The 9,728-nt window shown below is 40.7% G+C and overlaps 1 protein-coding gene across 2 annotated transcripts in view; it reads left to right on the forward strand.

The window, feature by feature from the left end:
* edar (ectodysplasin A receptor) overlaps positions 1-6,057 on the forward strand; it is a 43,475-nt gene extending 37,418 nt beyond the window's left edge. For both annotated transcript variants that reach the window (XM_085385083.1, XM_085385084.1), the window contains 3 exons: positions 2,324-2,651; positions 2,755-2,818; positions 3,216-6,057. In XM_085385083.1, coding sequence (XP_085241209.1) covers positions 2,324-2,651; positions 2,755-2,818; positions 3,216-3,601 — 778 coding nt within the window. In that variant the 3' untranslated portion in view covers positions 3,602-6,057. The remainder of the gene's footprint in view (positions 1-2,323; positions 2,652-2,754; positions 2,819-3,215) is intronic.
* Positions 6,058-9,728: the final 3,671 nt, after the last annotated feature.

The raw sequence follows: 9,728 nt of genomic DNA on the forward strand, positions 1-9,728 counted from the left end.
TAATGATTAGACAAATGAGTTTAAATGGATCTGCTGAATGTTTATTGACTTTTTTTACTGTATGAAATTTCTATAAAACAGCAAAAAGGGTCTTGTAATTTTATTATACTGAGGTTATAGAAGCCAAACACATCCAGTGGACATAAGCAGAAAAATTATCACATTTAGGAAAATAAGTTCAAAAAAGGAATAATAAGGTATGAAAGAATAACTGCCAACCCATTTACTCCTAAATTGTAAATGAACAAACTTGTGTGTGGTCTTCAAACCAAAATACTTTTATCTTCCAAGCGTAACACTATCCATAGATGAAATGTGCAAATGTTGGTGACTTCAGGATAACTGTGCTAAATGTATCGCTAATAATGTATATGTCCACTCACTGTTAGGCACACCCACTGTGACTTTCTTAACCACACGAAGTAGAATTACTTTTTTACTTTCATAAATTTTTACTTTATGGCAAATGCAGATTCATTAGATTTCACATGTGTACCCAATGAAGAGGCGACACTCTCTGAATGTGCGTTATATGTTTGTGTATACTAATGTGTGCGTTTGCATTTGTATTTGGTGCCGTAGACTCAACAAAGAGAATCTTTAATCAGTATTCTGGAACGTGCCCATAATTAAGCGACCACAAAACAAGTCACTGCAGTTTTGTCCTGTATATACATACACATATGTGTAGTGTTCAAAACACATTCATTTTGGGTTTTTCTTTGTCTTTTTTTTTAATTTAGTAGAAAGCCATTATGTGGCTTTGGAGAAGGCAAAGGAGGTGGGTTTGGAGGGGGATGTGAGGGCTACAGATGAGCCCTGAAGTCTGGCAAATACTGAGAGACAAACAGAGAGGGTAGTTGTCAAGCGGGATAGGGGTATTTATTCCAGGCCTCATCTTAAACCACCACCAGGTAAAAGCATGTCCTGGCAGACAACAAAAGAACGACAGTTTTCTTACCTTCCTCTTTCACCTACATCTTGTTCCGCATGTGAGGACAGTGCTGCTGGTGGCTAATGTGCATAAAGCATACAGTACTGCACGCAAAGTTACAATGAAGCACTGTGTTCAGATGTTACAGTGCTCGTAGTCAGCACGCTTAGATTGATAATACTGAGACGGGTGTAAATTAGAGAATAAAAGAGCCACACATATGCACACACACACTCCACAGCATAAATAGTGTGGTACAGCAGCATGCCAGAGGATGTGCTAACTCACTGCATTAGCTGCCAGAGTGGGTGTAAGATGTCTGGGAAACAATGCCATGTTGTGTGTGTGTGTGTTTAGAAGATGAGTCCAGGACATCGAAACAATGGCATTCTGTAAGCATCTCTGTCAAAAAAAAGCGCTTTTGCGAGAAAATCCAGAGCAGAGAGAGAAAGAGGGAGAGGAGCGGTATTAAAATGATATTACATAGTATCATATTTTAAAATGCCCTGCTTATTTCAGTCAATCACAGGAACTGCTTAGAAACATCAGCAACAAAACAGCATTCTTCTCTGATTCCTGCTACGTTTGCAAAGACAAAAGTCATTCTTTGGGTGTTAGTTGTCACCATTTGCATGTTAATGTAATAGTGTTACAGCAGGCAGGGCAGAATTGCTCTGACTGCAACAAAAGAGTGGCTTTTTATGCGTGAAAAGCAGCGTTCAAGTGTAAACGTGCAGTCGCCAGTTTACTTGGCATACCCAGCTACAGCTAGGGCAGCTCAGTACATTTACCTTATCTTATTTATTATGTCATTAAATAAAAAGAACAGCAGCTTGCTATAGAGCAATTCGGCGGGATGAGGCAGAGTAGGTGAAATTAAGTTGAATAAATGTGATTTTTTTTTTTTAGGGAAAATTAAAAACAAATAGCTGATTTTCCATTTATTAAATAAAAATGTTTTATGATTACTGATCGCTAAAAACACTGCATGGTGGTGAGGCAGTGAACTTTCCTTCACCTCTGAAGTAAGGCATGCCAGAAAAAGTCATAGAGACTAGAAATTGAGAAATAGAACTGCCCGCAGGTAAATAAATCCACCAATCACTGTCTCTGAAGTTCACAGAAATAACTAATCCTCACCAGGAACTAGTGAGGTGGGTTAACCCTTTAAACTTTGTACACCTTAAGCAAACTGCATTTGTGTTTATTATTAAGGCATTGAGGGGTTGGTGGACACCTCTGTAGCTTAGAGGTGCCCGCTTCTAATCCACTGAGGACTGCTGACTGTGGTCTTGCGACTGCATACCATATACTCACATTTTAAATACCTGCAAATATGAGTATCATCGACCTATGTATGCATACTTACGTATGTGTTTATATTTGCAGTGAAAATGATGCATCTTCAGAAAATGAGCAGCTGTTGAGCCGCAGCATCGACAGCGACGAGGAGGCGGGAACAGAAAAGCAGGGCTCGGCAGAGACCACTAACCTCGACCCTAACCTGTGCCTGGTCAACCTAGGCAACAAACCCGACCTCTGCCTGCTCTCCCTGGGGCTCTTGGACCGTGGCCGCGTATGCAATGGCACCCCAGGCATCGCAGCCAGTCAGACTAACATCCCGAGTCCCAACCACATGAACAATGTCAACCGCATCGCAAGCAGCAACCACATCAGCAGTGTGAATGGGATCAACAACAACAATAAAACCCCAGGGGTAGGAAGACGAGGCCTTTATTGTGGAGAAAAAAAATCTGATTATGAACAGATTCTCAGTTAAGTATCATCTTGGGATAACGTTTTTTTTTTCTAATTCACAGATGCTACAGAGTCGGAGGAAAAAGATTCTAGATCTGTATGCCAGAGCCTGCAATGCGACTGAGGGTAAATCTGTCACTTAGAGGAAAATATCCTCTGTAACAAGTTTTATCATCAACAACATGTGGGATGGTTTCACAGTTTTCTGGTGACAACCTGTGACCCTCGAACTCTACTCCATAAAATAAAGCTAAATAACAAAAAAATAATTCAATATTAATTTATATATATGAGTTTTTTGTGCCATACTTTCTGTATTTTTTTTGCAATTTATTGCTTAAAAATTAATTGTGCAATTTATCAGATATTTGAGAGGAAATAAATATCACACTGATTATGTAAAAGTCTCAAAAACTCATAAAAACCGATATGATAAAATAGGTTTTAAGGGGTTAATGGCATCTACAGGTCCACTGAACCTTTGAATGAAAGTTTTGAAACAAGCTTATTTGTCTCTACCCAGGCCTCAGCCCCACAGAGCTTCCCTTTGACTGCCTGGAGAAGGCCAGCCGCATGCTGAGCTCCTCCTACAGCAGCGACGCCGCCGTGGTGAAGACTTGGAGGCACCTGGCTGAGAGTTTTGGACTGAAGCGCGACGAGATCGGCGGCATGAGCGACGGCCTGCAGCTCTTCGAGAGAGTTAGCACGGCGGGCTACAGCATCCCCGACCTACTTACTCGCCTGGTGCAGATCGAAAGGCTGGATGCCGTGGAGTCGCTCTGTGCAGATGTGCTGGGCAGTAGCGAGGGGGCAGCAGTGGCTGGACGGCAGGGAATTGGCAGTTTTCACAGCCAGTTAGTGTGTCCTTCTCCCTGCCCATCTCCATCCCATCGCTGCGCCAGTGTTTAAATAAGAAGTGAAGCAGAAACATAAGAGACTTAGAGACTTGATTGCCTTACAGTACACATGTATGTACGGACATTTACTGCTCTGACAAGGAGGAAAGCACATTTAAATACACACGTTACCCCATTAGATGAAGAATGTCGATGGACTTTAGTGTCCACAATCCTTTTTTTCTTTTATGTATAAAAGCTAATAGTTTGAAAAACACTTTCTCTCTTTCAAAGTGTTTGAAAGAGAGAGCAAAATCAAAGGCCTCAGATTCACATTAACCTCAAGTTTGCCATTTCAAATAATTTCTCTTTTGCAAGAATATAAGAATCAGAATTAGCTCCCATTTTGATAGATTCTTGACTTTCATAAATGCAACACTTTAGTAAAAAATCATGTGGAAAGCCTGTGCGCTGGATGCACAGTTCTTTTTTTTCCTAAACATTTTTTTTAAGAAATCACCAGGAAAAGATGAAATGGCATGCTAATGGAAAGTCACTGGAAAGTGGCAGACTGAGGATGCCTTCCTACTGGCTCACTCACTTAAGTTTCTCACCAAAGCCTTGCCGCAGTGACATAACCAGACGTTTGCATCCATATACAGAAAGCGATCTGGTGTGACCGCAGCATGAGCGAACATTCATAACTCAGTCATGTCTTAAAACAGGAAAAACGGCTGATTAGAGCAGTCATTGTGTCTGAGTGGAAAACATCCTTCAGCTCAGCTCGGCTTACATTTGGTAAACCTGCTTGCGAACTCTGGAAGTTTGTGGACGCCCTGGCGTCTCTCCCTAAACCGTGGAGTCACCAGCAAACACACAACAGTGTGCTAGAGTGGATTGTGATATTTTTATTCTGGAGGATCAGTTTTGGGTTGACTTTGCACTCTTGTTTACTTTAAAACACCGACCGGATTTACTCATTGATTAACATATGTGTGGTAAATGTGGAAACACTGATCACAAGCAGATGTTGTGTATGGAAAAGTTCAACCAAGCACCTCACAAAAAAAAAAGAAAACCCCCAAAACACATGGACTCGTTTTAGGTGGTGTGTTCAGTGTTTCAGCTTTAATCCCATACACTGAATGAACACTACTCCGCTGCCTGTACTCCATCTAAGCACGTGCGTCCGCAGTCCACCGCCTACAAGTTTAACACACATCTCTCACATACTCTCTTACTTCACGTACTTCCTTAGCAATGACCCATTCTCTGACCCCCCTCCACCTCAATAATTCGCCCTCTTCCATCTTATACCCCAATACTGTGGTCTAGTGCTGCCGCCAGCCCTAATTATTTGGCGTGTGGCTCCCCATGCCCCTAATAGGCTGAAGTGTTGCGGTTTACAGAGCGGGTGTAAAGTGCCTGTGATTTCCAGCACCTAATTAAGCATTTAGGGCCACTTAACCACTGAAAGCCCAGTGGAAAAGCTATAAAATCACTGCATTAAAAAGAGCAGTGCCAGGCCAGAGGAATGACTAAATGCCTCCGGGGTTGCTGCGCTGTCAATGGTGAGACGGTGCAGTCGGTTGCGGTGGAGGTAGCACTACAGTTGTGTCCTATAACGTCTGGTCTTATTCAGCTCTTGTGGTTAGCTCAGTCATGCTCACACACAGGATTATAGCTCGCCTCTCCCCGATGGGACCAATATAGCAAACAAGATCAGCATGCAGTTGTGTGAGTTCTGGAAAGCAGCTGAAGCCACTTAGGTGCTGTACGTACAGTAAATAAACTGTGGGTCTGTTAAGCATCTGATTGAACCTTTTTAAAGACCTGCATTTTAATGATCCCCTGAAGTCCATTATAAGTGATGTTAACAGTTAACATGCTGTAGGTTGACTCTGCTGCTTCCTGCAGAATTTAAGCTTCCAAACTTAACCACGCAGTGCCGAAACTGGCTTTGATCTCATTTCTCGGGAATGGAGCGGATCTTCATCTGATACCTGATGTTGTCTGGGTAATCTGCCATGACTGATAAGCACAGACTTTTTTCTTTCCTAAAGCTCGTTGTTCCCATTTTACATGCCAACCTGGAGCTGGACTCCATTATTTTAAATTTATTTACATTTATGCTTATCAAGTATGACTCCAGAATCTGCTTGTTCTTGATTTAAAGCTTACAATTAAATGTACTGCTTTATTAGAGCTTGACTGTCATCATCAAATCCACTTCAGTTCACAAATATTCTTTTTGAATTGTAATATGCTGTTGATAGATTTTTAAAAAGAAAAAAAAAATAGTGAGTCAGTGGACTGAAGTGCAGCCTGTTGTAAGACAAATTTTGTATGACATGTAATATGCTGACATAATAACAAGCAGAAGCCAAACATGAATTACTTACCTCAGTAGCACATGCAGTATAGTAGAGCATGTAAAAACACACAAACTCTTTTACAGAACCAAAGTGTCGCTGTATATATAACTTATTATTGTACATAAACTATATCTTATTAAAGATGTATGGCTGAAATGGCATGGTATTTTAATCTGTTTGTGTATTTATTGGTTTGTCCTTATGCAGCGTTCAGAAATCAGGAGAATGAAACCAGATTTGAAGGTAGATGGTTATTTATAACCGAGCTATAGGGCGCAGTATACTTGTGATCACAGTATATGTTGGATGAATGTGTATTTTGTGCTTTTGCCTGGTATGTTGGACCCTTCATAGACTAGCAGCCTGTCCAGGGGTGTAAAACCACATCTTGTCCTGTGGCAGCTTAGAGACTCTCTTCAGTATAAAACGAGAGAAATCATCACAGAGATCGTCTTTACCCATTTTTTTCCCTTAGGATGACATTACCCCAATCTGCAGGGCACAAGGTGGCACTGAGCAGCTGGATGGGAGCTGAAAATTATCCATTCATCTGTTCTCCTTCGCTTATCCTTAAATTATATGATACACATATCCCATGTATTAATTTTAGTCACCAGAGCTTAGCTCACATGAACCCTTTTTTGACCAGCCTGTCAGGGAGCTCTCACTAGAACCATCTTCAAAAGGGGAATGGCTTTTGTGAGCATGAAGTTCCAATGAACTTCTAAAATCTATACAAAGGTGCATTGAAGATGATCTGCTCTGTGAGAGAATGCTTTACTAAGGGACTTTACATTGATATTTCTTTTAATATATCACCTATACAGATGTGGCACAGGAGTAAGAAAATACAAATAAAGTATTCAGTTTGGATTCTAACTTATCATTATTACTTTATAATCTACAATAGTCAATACACAGACTGAGTATACATAAAAAGAGTACCATATGTGTCATGAATCATGTCAGAAATGAATGACATATAGGGTGGTAAATAACCCATAAATTTCTTCATCACAGATGGCTGTTAGTCAGCCGTTACTGCTGACACTGACAGGGTTGGTTAATGGCTTGAAAACACCAAATGGAAAATCACTAATTGCAGCATTTTCCACTTCATTCAACATTAAATTAAAGGTCATTAAATGTGACATTAACTAGACGGTTAGACAAATGAAAGATGATTTTATTGGGAAAAGACCTTAGGACAAGACAACACAATGAGTTCGACTCGTTATATCTCTCCCTCAAATGTTTGATCTTTCCCACTTGCTTTCTACTGCTAACCAAAGTACTGTTTTCTTTATCGGGATAATTACTTCTTATTATCATGCCGCACTACAAGGTATTTCTTTTAATCACTAGTTCTTACCAAAGTATGAAGAATACAAACTCTTGTGATCTTTGCATTTGCGTCATCCTTCCAGTTTGAGAACATTTAGATAATGTAACCTGACCTGCAAAAACACAGATCTAAGTATAGATGATACCTGCAAGAACGATTCTCTATCCACGTGGCATTATCCTCTGCAGTGGCAGTCATCACCTCTGCACACATTTCTGTTATCAGGCTTTTGCTTAGTGTGGGTGTGTGCCAGAATTTGAATAGACCTCAGTCTAACAATAAAGAGTGTGTGTGTGTGTGTGTGTGTGTGTGTGTGTGTGTGTGTGTGTGTGTGTGTGTGTGTGTGTGTGTGTGTGTGTGTGTGTGTGTGTGCGCGCGCGCGCGCGCGCGTGCTGGAATGGGATCTTAAGGCTGGTTGAAAGACAAAAAAAACCAAAACAAAACAAAAAAAAACTCTGGCTGGCAGTGGAAACAAGCCGATGCTGCTTTGGGGCATCGGGGATGCATTGAGGTCTCTCTCTCATCTAGTCTCAAATACTCAAAATTGACCACAAATAGTCCTTCCCACTAAATATGCCTTCCAGTCCTCACACATACACACAGTAGGTACACATGGGTAGTAGTGAGGAGGGGTGTGTTTGTCTTCAGGGGCTGTTACTGCATCTAAAGCACTTGGCATGGCTTACTTTCATATGACAAGGGATGAAGCCATAAAAAGCTTCTTCAGGGCAAGGAGTGCCAACCATGAGGGTAATTAAACCTTTGCCAGACAGCAACACCAACATGCACACACCAAACCCTGTCACTCAGACACATCAAAGAGCATGTAGTGTCCAGACCCCAGCCAGGTGTATTTTCTATAACTTTTATGGATCTAAACTAAATCTGTCTGGAGTTCCAGATAAATGTGTTCACATCAATTAAAAGTTCTTCAACTGAAGACTGGTGCACTCACATGCCTGGAATATGGAGGGGATCGTCTTAGCACTAAGTAAAAGCAGAGGGACACCGATGGCCTGTATGCGCAGAGCCTAAAATCTTCAAGACAGCCCTAAAGCTCACTACCACATAACCAACTTTGACTCTTTTTTATAAAATCCTGCTAGTTGCTGTAACTATTTCCATCTCACAAACAGAAGGATGAAGCAAAACAGTTACATAAAATATATAAATCTGGGACTCCTGTTAAATTCGAAAATAATAGTGTTCATATTGTTCTTCCCCTTTGACCAACTCTGCAGTTATGTTGAGCAACAGAAAAAGTTTACGAGTCAGAGCCATCACATGCAGGCCTTCAGCACATCGTGAAAACCAGAAAAACAAACAGAAATTTAGAGGCACGGGGACACACACCAGGCAAAGCAATATGTACGAAAATCCCCTGGTTTAAATCAGGCTTGACATTTGACAGAAGCAAAAACAAACTCAAAGTTGGAAACTGGTGTAACCCCAGCCTTTCCACCATATATGAAACCCCGACAGCTGGTTCCACTTTGCCTCATCACACAACTGCTCATTTACAGTCAGGTATATTACCAGAACCTCCATGGACCTTTTTTTTTTGCATTACTTAAAACTTAAAGAGTGTATTTACACATATTGTGGCTGGTGGAAATAATAAACATTTGGTGGGCTGCCACATTAAATTGCTGATTGTCTCAGCTCTAAGGTTTAGCTGGATTGGAAGTGCTGATGCTTCCCCCTTACCAGAAAACATTTTAATAAGGTTTACCAGCCAAACCAGAGCAGGGCGACTTTCGGGGTAATTTTCTTAATTTTTTTTACCACTAAAAACCCCCCAAATATAAATCAAGTTCAGAGGATAAAGTCATGCAGATGATATTGTTCAGGGCAGACTCGAAGACGTGAGCCTGTTAGGAAACACAGGCCAGACACTGCAGTGTGAACCAGGCTCATAGCGTAAATAATTCATCTGTTGACAGTTCCTGGAATAGACACATAGGCGGTCAAGGGCTCGTTAGAGTGATACTCTGTCCAAAATCCATTTTACTGTCAAACGCCCATCGCGTTTAGTGTAGAAAGACAGCTGTAAAATGTTTGAAGAGTCCTGCACCTTGAATTCCTGTCAGCTACAATAAATTTCACTGATGAAAAGTTAGCTGAAATAAATAGCAACAGTGAGTTCCATCAGTTCTGTCTATCCTTTGTTGGAGCGTTTCAGTCACGTTGCTGCAGATGTCTCTTAGAGAAAAGATCTGTATTAGCTGTATATAACACAGTTATTGGCCACTTAAATATCACACTATGTTCTGTAACATGCACCTATGAGAACACTTTTTAATCACAGAATATAAAGCAGAAAAAGATGCTTGAGATAATTCAAAATTGTGTTTTTAAATAAATATGTATGTTGGAAATGTCTAAATGTTTTGGCATCTGACTGCATTTGATTTAGACAATCAAATGCAACACTTAGAATTGTAAAGCCTATAATGAGAGAGACCACAAGATAGCGATAG

Source organism: Rhamphochromis longiceps, linkage group LG16, assembly GCF_057381845.1.
Source record: "Rhamphochromis longiceps isolate RC_006_pf linkage group LG16, R_longiceps_female_GT1.1, whole genome shotgun sequence".
Taxonomy (NCBI): domain Eukaryota; kingdom Metazoa; phylum Chordata; class Actinopteri; order Cichliformes; family Cichlidae; genus Rhamphochromis; species Rhamphochromis longiceps.